Genomic DNA, 12,273 nt, shown 5'->3' with positions numbered 1-12,273 from the left:
TGCCAAACTTTGTTAAGACTCAAGATTAGCTAGCCAATAAGCATAAAGAGACATAACTGCTAGAGAAGACCATGCTAACACGCCAGAAACAAGTTAGCTGGTGAGTGAAATGTCATTTTCTTGACATTCTATAACAAACACCATTTGTATTTTTCTGTACCGGAATCCCAAGAGCATGCTGTTTAAACACTGCAAAAATGTACCATGGATGAAAAAAAATGGCATTTCAAGCAAGTAGAAAGTCCATAATGAGCCAGCTATTCTGTAAAGACAAATACAGATTTTAACCTCAATTCCTGTTCCTATGACAGCAGGACAAGAAATGGAGGGAGTGGTCGTCACAGAGACAGGAAAACACATAACCTAAAACAGGTTCTAACCCCTCACTATTATACTGAAGAAAAAGAAAAAAAAAATGTTTAGTTGGAGTCAGTATGCCATTGGGTAAAAAATTTCCATCAATCTTATCCCAACATAAAGGAGGGGGAAATCTTGCAAATGGAGACACAAACCACATATAAAGACTTAACAGAAATGCTCTTTTGTTTGAACTCAAAGCAGAAAAAGTTGGCTGGAGCTAACCTTAAAGAGAAGCTCCAGTTATATTTATTAAAAGTCAACAGCTACAAAAACTGTAGCTTCTGACTTAAAAAAAAAAAAAAAAAAAAGACTCGCCTGTCCCAGGATCCAGTGCTGTGCTCACCCGAGCCATTCTTTCCATCGGTGTTCTGTCCCCAGTTCTGGCATCTCAGCTTGGGGCCACACCTGGGTGCCCACCGCACTTTGTGAATGGTCCCATAGTCTTCTGGGACCTGTTACGTTTCCCAGAAGACTGCGGGAAGGGGGGGGGGGGGGGGGGGAGTAGGCGATCGCCTAGGTGCTCCGAGTGGAGGTGGGAGTGGGTACCTGTCCAGACCAGGTATCTACCCCCCCTCCCTAAAAAAGTGCCATTTCATAAAGAGGTGGGGGAAGGAGGCCTTAAAGCAGAACTTCCCCTTTTGGGTGGAGCTCCACTTTAAGTTCAACAAATTTAAATTTGAGAGAAAGTAAACAAGAGGTCTATTAACACAGCTGCATCATAGCCAGGAAATCCATTAATTTAATAAATGTTCTGGCTGCAAATAACCTGACTTTACTAAGTAAAGTACTATTTAACGCGCCCACACTGTTCACTGGATAAGAGAGGCTGAATTTGGCTACTCTGGTTCTCTATAGGAGGATAATCTCCTTCGCAAAGATAGAACGCTAGGAAAAGTTGTGTCCAGGTTGTTCTTACATCAAAGAGTGCAGAGGATTACGCAAAGAGAACTGGAGGAGAACCAATTACAGCTAGGTTATACACTAGACAATCTGATTGTATAGATACAACCTCCATTAGATTTACTAAAATTATGTGGACAAACCTAAACAATTAGGTCAATTTGGATTCAATTAGGCAGGACCTTGTGCTAAATAGCTGATAGTAGTTCTAAAGGAGATTGTATAGCATACAGTCAGCATAAATTTGAAGTTGGGGGATCTGCATAAAGTGAGTTCTAGAGACCTTATGGTATACTGTGGGTGAAGGACTGTGTATATGAGATTGTACAATTTTTTTTTTTTATTATTGGTTGACTAGATGGACTTATGTCTTTTTTCAACCTGACTAACTATGCAACTATGAATAAGCAGGTCCTGTTGGCTGTGTGCATCAAATCATCTGAAAAAGGTTAAAAACTATGAAACTTAACAGGAATAATGCTAACATTTGTTTCTAAACCCTACATTTTTAAACACGTTCAATAGCCTTCAGGATAAAATGATTGAAGTGTAGTCAAAAATTGGTCACCTTGAACCCAAGGCCACTAAACCATGCACATAAAAGGCTGGCATATCTGGCTGGTGACAGTTCACATCAGATGTTTTTTTTTTTCACGCATGTAGTGGTATTAAAAATGGACACTTATGTAAATTACTGCTGGAGAGGAAAAGATGTTATGAAGAAAAAGCCGATTAATTCTAGATGAAGAGGAGCATTAGTCTCAGTGCTAGGAGAGAAGTGGTGAGTGCATCCTTCTAGTTTTCAGTATGAAGAATGAAACATCAGTGATGCTGACAGGCCACAAGAAAGATACAAATCTAAATTTATTAATGCAAACATAAAATGGATGAAATTCTGTGCAATTATTTTTTTAATGAAATTTTAGCAACTGAAAACAGAGGAAGTAATATCTTTTTACAAATTAGTAACAGGCAGCACACAGAGGGCCTATTCACACCTTTCCAGTGTGGTATGGTGCAATAACGCAATGGCATCCCAGTGTAATAATGCAAAACATGCGTTTTGGTGCACTGTGATGCCAAAAAAGGTGTTTGTTTAGACTTTATGGTGTGTCGCCAACCCATTAACTTGAATTGGTTGCCTTAAAGTAATGCATGTTCATGCATGAAGAAACATTCGTTAATGCAACACACCAGGGCACTGAGGTCTGAATGGACCCTTGAGCAGCGTGGTACGATTAATATTAAAAGTCATTAGTTCCTGGCAAGTGTCAGCGTGACTGATGTCTACACACTGCAAGACGTTGTGCAAACGGAGAAGGTGGTGGAATCACAGCTCACTACATCTTACCGCTCCAAACTCGCCCTCTCTGGCCAAGGAAGATTGAAAGTGATTCTAGTGCACCATTGAGGCAAGGATACAAACCGAAAAAGATTACATCACTGAGAGTTATGGGACATTTCAATAAGATTACACACTAGATGAGAACAGTAAAGACCTCATTTATTAGGGATTAGTAAAAGGAACCTGTCAAGCTGGGTGTTACCTGGCCCAGCAGTCTCTCTCATCCATTTCTGGATTATGTCACAGCAGAATTCCAGGATTTTGTTGTAGAGCAGAGCACATACAATTGATAGGTCTGTCCAACAGCTTCAATTCTGGGGTTCAGGCAAACCTCTAACACAAATTGGATGCCACAGTAGAGCCAAGTAACATTGTTCCGGACATGACAGGCTCATTATTAAGTCAAGGAAAGGTTACGTTTTAATGAGTAAAAAATTAGAAGCTTTTATTTGTGTGAAAACACACACACACACGTACAGGATATACAAAAAACAAACAATAGTATGCCTTTAATCCTATGTACTTGTATATTGGGAACCTATCAACCTTTAAATCATTTTCTTGATCCCAAGCCTTAGTTCACTGAAAGGACTAGGGTCACATTGCAAAAATCCCCTACCAAACACAGAAAGAGTTGTAAAAATTGCTTGTATTTCACAGTTTAAAGCACATCTACAGTGCCTTGCGAAAGCATTCGGCCTCCTTGAACTTTTCAACCTTTTGCCACATTTCAGGCTTCAAACAAAGATTTTTTGTGAAGAATCACCAACAAGTGGGGCACAATTGTGAAGTGGAACGAAATCTATTGGATTTTTTAAACTTTAACTAATAAAAAAATGAAAAGTGGGGCGTGCAAAATTTAATTGGCCACCTTGCGTTAATACTTTGTAGAGCCACCTTTTGCTGCGATTACAGCTGCAAGTCGCTTGGGGTATGTCTCTATCAGTTTTGCACATCGAGAGACTGAAATTCTTGCCCATTCTTCCTTGCAAAACAGCTCAAGCTCAGTGAGGTTGGATGGAGAGCGTTTGTGAACAGCAGTTTTCAGCTCTTTCCACAGATTCTCGATTGGATTCAGGTCTGGACTTTGACTTGGCCATTCTAACACCTGTATACGTTTATTTGTGAACCATTCCTTGGTAGATTTTGCTGTATGTTTGGGATCATTGTCTTGTTGGAAGATAAATCTCCGTCCCAGTTTCAGGTCTTTTGCAGACTCCAACAGGTTTTCATCCAGAATGGTCCTGTATTTGGCTGCATCCATCAGTTTAAAATATCCAATAGATTTTGTTCCACTTCACAATTGTGTCCCACTTGTTGGTGATTCTTCACAAAAAATTAAAATTTTATATCTTTATGTTTGAAGCCTGAAATGTGGCAAAAGGTTGAAAAGTTCAAGGGGTCCGAATACTTTCGCAAGGCACTGTAGGTTATTGATAAATTCATCAAGCTCTATGTAATCTATTTGTTCTTAAGAGCCAAAAAGACTGATAACTCTTTGGCCAGGTTTGAACTGTGAGCAGGCCAAAGGGCACTCTGACTTTCAAAACTAGTGAAATGGAATTCAAGGCGGGTTTTAAAACATGCATTCTAATAACCACCCATCAAGAAATAGGATGTAAAAGATGCACTTTATAAAGGAAAAAAAGTCACAAATTGCAGAGGCAGTGATAAAGCAACTTAAACAAATTGATCAAGGGAATTAAACTCACCTTTCTACTGGAGTGGAGGTGTTCTCAATGAAGCTGATCACCTTTTCCTTCACATTCACAGATTTGGTCCTTAATGCTACTGTCATTTTATTAACCAAGGATTTCACACCTCTCCCGTCAGCTAAGCCATTAGGAGAATCCTCCTACAAGGCCAAGTCATAAAGTAACCCATAAATAATTCATTTTTAAGAAAGGAAACCATCACTTTTCAGATTCAAAACTACTTTTTCACACAAAATACTGCTAAACTGTATGACACTGAATAGATAATCAGGGCTTTTATTTTATTTCCCTAAAAAAAAAAAAAAAAAAAAAATCTGTATAACCATACAGGTTATGGTGCGAAGGAACTAAAAGGAGTAAAACAACGCTGCAATGGAATCCATGCAATACACTTTAAAACAGAAGAGATTTACAAGTATCATTCCAACACATTTCCCAAAAACAGGAGGAATATTCCTCATTGCATGACAATGGACAGCAATGCAAAGCATTCCATTGTGCCCCAAACAGCCAACTGTGCGTCCAGAACCACCGATGTAAAACGTAAACATATCCCAATTTTATAGAGCCATTTATTCCAAACTGCATACAGCTTGTTCAGGCTGTTTGTTGTTTTGTATGCAGTTTGGAATAAATGCCTTTATTCATATTAGGTTATAATTTCATTATATGCTTGTGGTTCTGTATGTGCATTGGGCTGTTTGAGACATAATATTAGAGGCATTTCTTCCAAACTGCATGCAAAATGCAAGCTGTATGCAGTTTAGAACAAATGGCTCTATAATATTAGCTAAGCTTTCATTACACATTAGCAGTTCTGGAAGCCCATTTGGCTGTTTGGGGTGTAAAGCAATGATTTGCATAGCTTCGCCCACTGATCTGAAATAAGGAATTAAAGTGTTTGTTAACCCTATCCTACAAGTCTATGCCAGACCCTCTATTAGAGCCTGGCATAGCCCACTGTACCTATCTTTTCCAAAAAACAAGCGCTGTAAATACCTGTTTAGAGCTGTCTTCAGGCCGGTCACATGACCCGCGGCCGGTGTACAGCTCTGAGGAATGGCTTCTGCAGGAGGGGCCGTGATCTCCCTCTGACGTCAGGCGGGGAGATTGCATGGTTGCTCAGCCTCTCCTGCAGTAGCCCTGGAAACCAGCTGAGAGTCCACTCACTGGCCTGACGATTACGCTAAACGAGTATATACAACTCTCCTTTTTAGAAAAGAATAACAGTATGCTATGCCATTATATAATACAGGGCTGACAGTGATAATTTCAATTTTTTTATTTTACAAATAGTGGCATGGGGTGAGGGTGGGGATAGACGCACAGCAAGGAGCTAACAGGTAGAAAGGAGGGGGTGAGGGGGAATACAGGAAATTACAGGTTCAGGGAGTTTATACTTTAGAGGGGGGCAGATTACACAGCTTAAGAACTGTGCTGTTTAAAGTGGTTTCAAACCCTAAATAAAAAAAAATCCCAAAAAAACCCTTGCAAGACAAAGGCATAATGAGCTAGTATGCATAGCATACTAGCTCATTATGAATTACTTACCCAAGATCGAAGCCCCCTCAGCGGTCCTCGTTCACCGCTCTGGCAGCTGACATCTCTCTCGGGGGTTACTTCCGGCTCTGTGAATGGCTGGAGCCATGATGATTCCAGTAACGGCACAGTCTAACTGAAGCAACAGCAGGTACATACTGTTGCTTCAGTTTGCTTAACTGCGCATGTGCTGATGACGTCGGCAAATACAGGGATATCTCTTAAACCAGTGATGGCGAACCTTGGCACCCCAGATGTTTTGGAACTACATTTCCCATGATGCTCAACTACATTGCAGAGTGCATGAGAATCATGGGAAATGTAGTTCCAAAACATCTGGGATGCCAAGGTTTGCCATCGCTGTCCTAAACCATGCAGGTTTAGGAGATATCCAGTGTAGCTACAGGTAAGCCTAATTATAGACTTGCCTGTAGTAAAAAGTGGTTGTAAAGGGTTTACAACCACTTTAATCTGCTTTAAGGGACCAGGATCTGTATTTTTTTGGGGGGTTAACAAAGACTTTAACCTGTTATTTTTGGGATAGGTAAATGGATGAGACATGTTTTAATAATCTACTAAAGACCCATACACACTATCAGATTGTCTGCTGAGTTTTTCCTTCAGATTTACCAAAACCATGTAGTAGAAGGGCCTGCCTGATTGCATACACATTGAAACTCCTAAGGTTTGACCTCATATTATATGGTTTTGGTAAATCTGAAGGTAAAACTCAGCAGACAATCTGATAGTGTGTACGGGGCTTAACTGACATAGAATGAGTGGAAACCAACTTTGGTTATCTCTAATCATTTGCAGAACTTGATAAAGTGCTCAGCCTTGTGCAAATTTACTGAACTCACAGCATCAATTAGTAATACAGCGATCTTCTGAACTGGATGAGGAATCTGATAAGGTATGAAAATTGTAAAGGGCTTTTGTTAATATCTTAATAACTTACATCTGCATAGGAACCCATAGTGGTGCGTGATCCAGATGTACTGGCTATCCAGTGTCCATACCCAGTATCTGGTCCATCTACATTTATGTCTGCCAAATGTTGCTGCAGCACTTTAAAAACAAAGTAAAAAAAAGAAGTAAACATTATAATCTATTGGATTAACCCTAGTTTTGCTGTAATATGAAGATTCAGTACATTAGTTCCCATCCACCATGTATAAGCATTCTTCAGAATCTTTAAACCGTGCATCTATAGTGTATTTTAAGCACTAAGAAAGGGTTCTTTGGGACTTTGAGCAAGGCACAAGACACTTGGTAGGAGAAATGAATAAAATTGTTTAATTGGCATATAAACAAAGTATACCTCATAAACATGTGGTGCATGGTTGAACATGAGTATTTTTATCGATATACATGACAATGGCATACAGAAAAGCAGAATTTGTATATATACACATACATGCATCTAAAATTGCATAGTATCCCATGGAAGTAATATAAAAAGCCAAATGCTTCTTGAGTAATGGATACAAATGAATCACAGTTGAGTTCAAGCTAGGTGTTGGAAACATGACATTGATAGGCTCGATGCGCTTCGTGGCCTGTCGGCAGTAATCAGGAGCAAACGCATAACTGAAAAAAAAGAAAAGGTAGGGGCAAGGGGAAACAAGATGTGTATCTCCCTGGACTACTTCTGTATAAATTGTTCTAGACAGGCAGTAATGCAAGTCAGGATCTGCGAAGGAAAGTCTGTCCCGGGAGCTGGTGATAGAGAGGAAATTACAGGGATAGTTACCTGTGACATCCCTGTGATTTATTCTCTAAACACTAAAACTACCCACCTCCATTTTTCTTCACCCTTTCCCCTTTGGGGTATTGCATGATTTTCATGCGATTTTTCACTTTTTTTCTTTTTATGTAATATATTATTCCTTTAACTTTGTATCTACTATGCTTTTCACTTTTTCAGGCATTAATGGGTGTTGGTTTATAGTTCATGAGCACTGTATGTACATACTGGTACCATTCACATGTATTGGTCCAATATCATTTACTCTACAGATACATTTGGAATCTTTTCACCCTGACAAGTTAAGTTTGGAGGGTGCTCCTGGGGTGTGTCTGTGCGCTCGCTTCCTCCTTGGGTTCATTCCCTCAGCTCCCAGGACAGACTTTCCTCGCAGATCCTGACATGCAACACTGCTTATCTAGAACAATTTACATAGGAGTATTCCAGGGAGATGCACATCTTGTTTCCTCTTGCCCCTGCCTTTTCTTACTATCTGGGCAAAACATTAGATCCTATTAGGTACCCTTTTTTACTTTTTTCAGTTATGCTACGAATTTTCTCCTGATGAGTGGCGACTGGCCATGAAACGCATCGAGCCTATCAATGTTATGTTTCCAACAGATAGCTTGACCTCAACTGTGATTCATTTGTATCCTATAACCTCCATTTGTATCAATTATTCAAGAAGCATTTGGCTTTTTATACCAATTACTTTCATGGTTTACTATGCGATTTTAGATGCATGTATGTGTTTAAACATGTATTCTTTTCTGTATGCCATTGTCTTGTATATAGATAAAAATACTCATGTTCAACCATGTATCATCATGTTTATGAGGTATGCTTTGTTCATATGACAACATTTTTTTTTTTTATTAATTTCTCCTACCATGTGTCTTGTGCCTCACTCAAAGTCCTAAAAACCCCTTTCTGATTTCTGATTTAGGGATGGAGATGCATGATATCATGCACCTCATTTAAAGTCCCAAAACCCCTTTTGCTTTCTGTATTTTAAGCATAACGCCCTTATTACCATGGCAACCTTGAAGTGGTTGTGTAGACAAATAAATACACAGTAGGCACAGCTAAAAACCATGTAAAGTCATTTATTGGCAAAGAATGTTTAGTTCTGACCAGCTAGTCTTATGATTTACATATTTCTTCCCCAAAGCACAGTAATTAGGACAGTAAAACAATGAAAGCCTAACTCACATGGGTGTACTACATTGTTAGCTTTTGCAAGGGTCTTGTTTATTTGCATGGGGATGCACGGGACACCAGTGCAGTTCCATTCATGTCAATTGGGATGCAGCAGCTGCATAGATACAGCCGCTGCTCCCAATTTGACACCTGTGTAGTTGCAGAGCCAAACCTAGAGAATGCGAGTTTGAGGCCATACACCCACACTGATGTAGTATGCCCATGTTAAGGAGGCCTAACTTGGAAACTTCCTTGGTCACCCCTCTGCCTTAAGCCTTTTCACCACATCTGTCCAATAAGTATATAGGTAACATTTTGAAAGAACATCAAACCAGAAGATTCACATGTATTTATTTATGGTGTTGGGATTGTCACTTTGGACTTTATATATTTATTTGCTTTTTCAATCACTACTTGTTTTTTCTTAATGCTGTTCACACCCAATTTGTATTATTCACCTTGATGTTTTTAGCGCCAACACCTTTACATTAGATTTTTTTATACAGTTCAGTGTTTAGACTTTCTTAAAGCGGCAGCTATGTTTTAAAACATTATACCAGGCGCCATTTTCAACCCACTCATTATCACAGTCTAAAATCCCTGCCCTATTCTGTTGCGTCTCTAAATAAATTTAGTTGATGCCAGGCTGTAATCAGCCTGAGCATCTGTCTACCTTTTTCTAGGCCCTGCAGCTTTTCTCTAAGTTCATTAGGTTGACTGTTTTTGCCTTTTAAGTGAAAGAAGTTCCAGTAAGCAGAATGGGAAGGACAAACACTTTATGAGTTATGAATATGCATCTGACCTAACCAATACCTTGTTGAGATGTATAGTTTGGAAGTTGAGAAATATTATGGTCACTTTTCCAGAGTGTGTGGTCTCTACCTCCTTGGCTTTGTCCTGGAGAGGATATGTGTTTAGAGAGTCTCCCCACTTAGGCCTTGCCTCAGGCTGCAGCTTCTGCAGCATGTGCCAGAGGCCCAAGGACTTGAACTCTGCAGTAGGAAACACCTTGAGGAAGTCAATCAGAAGGAAATCTTAAGATAGCTGCAGAGAATCTAGGTAGATGCTACTTCTGGACATTGTATGGAGAATTAATCGGCTATAATTCAAGGTACCACAGACTACTATCAGAGGGTCAAGGGAGAATTTATTTAGCGATAGAAAACCACTGCAACTTTAAAAAAAAAAAAAAAAAAAGACCGAGTGCTCTTACAAGGGTCATAGATCTGTCTGGCTGTTTCCAAGTGCCAGCAATTACCCAGGCTTACTGCTACTTTAAAATAACTTTTCTACTTTTGTGCTCTTTTCGGGTATCCCGCATCCCTTAAATACTCTATTCTAGACTTGTGATCAACCATAAACGTTAAAAAAAACTTAAAGCGGGAGTCCACCGGGACTCCGCGTTTTTTTTTTTTTTTTTAAAAGCCAGCAGCTACAAATACTGCAGCTGCTGACTTTTAAAATAGTGACACTTACCTGTCCAGCGCGCCCGCGATGTCGGCACCCGAAGCCGATCGCTAGGTCGTCTGTCGGGTCCTGCCGCCGCCATCTTGGGTATGGGAATCAGGAAATGGAGCCTTTCGGCTTCATTTCCCGGTTCCCTACTGCGCATGCGCGAGCCGCGCGGCGCAATCCGGACGGTCCCCGCTGCCTCTGGGAACTATGTGTTTCCCAGCAGGCAGCGGGGCACTTGCGCAAAGGGGCGGGCAGTTGCGGAAAGGGGCGTAATCTACGCCCCTTTCCGCAGACCGCTATCCCGGAAGTGGGTGCAGTTACCTGGATTATCCAGGTAACTGCACCCCCCTCCCCCCTGAAAGGTGCCGATTGTGGCGCCGGAGGGGGGGAGGATTCCGATGAGCGGAGGTCCATTTTAGGGTGGACCTCCGCTTTAAGTGGCTGGTGCCCAATCTTTTTTCTTTAATCGTCTATGCATGTGCTGAGCATTAGTAACAAGTTTCCGCGCTTAGGAAATGGGTGAACTGCAGCCTCCCTAATTAAAAATTTCACCTAGGTGAAATCCAAAAAATGTATAAACGCAAAGAAAGGGAAAGTGGAGCTGTTCAAAGGTGTTGCACATAAAACGTGACCCTATAAATATATATATATGAAATATCCACTAATAACCAACGTGAAAGATAAATAATAAATAAATGGTGAACTGAGCTTTTTTAGGAGCTCTATATAGTGCGGTTGCTCTTTGTTAAAGTGGAGGTCCACCCTAAAGTGGACCTTCCGCTCATTGGAATCCTCCCCCCCTCCGGCGCCACAATTGGCACCTTTCAGGGGGGAGGGGGGTGCAGGTACCTGTACAGTACAGGTATCTGCACCCATTTCCGACATAGCTATCTGCCGAAAGGAGCGTAGATTACGCCCCTTTCCGAAAGTCCCCCACTGCCTGCTGGGAAACACACGGATCCCAGAGGCAGCGGGACCATCCTTATTGCGCAGCGCGACTCGCGCATGCGCAGTAGGGAACCGGGAAATGAAGCCGAAAGGCTCCACTTCCTGATTCCCATACCCAAGATGGCGGCGGCAGCACCCGAGAGACGATCGAAAGATCGGCTTCGGGTGCCGACATCGCTGGCGCGCTGGGCGGGTAAGTGTCCTTATTTTAAAAGTCAGCAGCTGCAGTATTTGTAGCTGCTGGCTTTAAAAAAAAAAAAAAAAAAAAAAAAAAACACGGCAGAACTCCCGGCAGACTCCCGCTTTAATGTGACAAAATAAAGAATGTGTATCAATGAATGTAAAATATATGCATGAATTCATCAAAATCCAAACTATCAGTCAATGTCCATGAGTAAAATACCAAAAATAAAGTGACATGCGCTGAATCCAAAAGTGAATAAATTAGTCAGCAGTGCAGCAACTAATATATAACCAGAAAAGAGAGATAATCGATGGCATGTGCTCAATCCAAAAAGTGACAGTTTTTAAAAGTAATAAGTGCAGCACAAAATAAAGTGATTATTCGGTGCTCCCCTCCTCCTTCTATGCTCCCCTCTTGTATCTGCACTCACCAGAGCGCCTCAACCCTGCAGGAGTCGGAGCATTGGAGCTCCTTCTGGGTTTTTTAAACTACCTAGCAACTTTTTAAATAATACAAATATTAATTTGTTCTACGGATTTACGCTATGAGGTTCCATCTTTTCTTAAAGCTATGGGGGTGCCTGTTGATTTCATAAATTATATCACGGAGGTGGAAAGAAACTGAAGACACCATCTCAGCATCCACAGAGGAGCAACACCCTGCTTGGGTTACCGGATCTACTGCCTTTGGATAAACACTGTGGACCAGGGGAATTTCCCGGCAAGGGGGGACACCGCGATTTGTATATAACTACGCCTTTTACCCCTGGAGGGGTGAGGAGCTCTGGTGAGTGCAGATACAAGAGGGCAACATAGAAGGAGGAGGGGAGCCCTGGATAATCACTTTGTTTTGTGCTGCACGGATTACTTTTACAAACTGT

General features: G+C 41.0%; 1 protein-coding gene across 2 annotated transcripts in view; it reads right to left on the bottom strand.

Annotated features, from left to right (window-relative positions):
* The window catches only part of TBC1D23 (TBC1 domain family member 23), a 118,572-nt gene that overhangs the window by 27,696 nt on the left and 78,603 nt on the right, over positions 1-12,273 (bottom strand). Inside the window, exons 13-15 of one of the 2 annotated variants that reach the window (XM_077480199.1) lie at positions 6,818-6,927; positions 4,318-4,460; positions 2,612-2,656 (exon numbers count right to left, since the gene is read on the bottom strand). In XM_077480199.1, coding sequence (XP_077336325.1) covers positions 2,612-2,656; positions 4,318-4,460; positions 6,818-6,927 — 298 coding nt within the window. The remainder of the gene's footprint in view (positions 1-2,611; positions 2,657-4,317; positions 4,461-6,817; positions 6,928-12,273) is intronic. The other variant, XM_077480200.1, reaches the window with a different exon arrangement.

The sequence above is a fragment of the Lithobates pipiens genome, unplaced genomic scaffold (genome assembly GCF_037356315.1).
Source record: "Lithobates pipiens isolate NorthernLeopardFrog02 unplaced genomic scaffold, aLitPip1_a1.2 Scaffold_16, whole genome shotgun sequence".
Taxonomy (NCBI): domain Eukaryota; kingdom Metazoa; phylum Chordata; class Amphibia; order Anura; family Ranidae; genus Lithobates; species Lithobates pipiens.
Note: the sequence above shows the minus strand (reverse complement) of the source record. Positions and strands in the feature narration are given on the sequence as shown.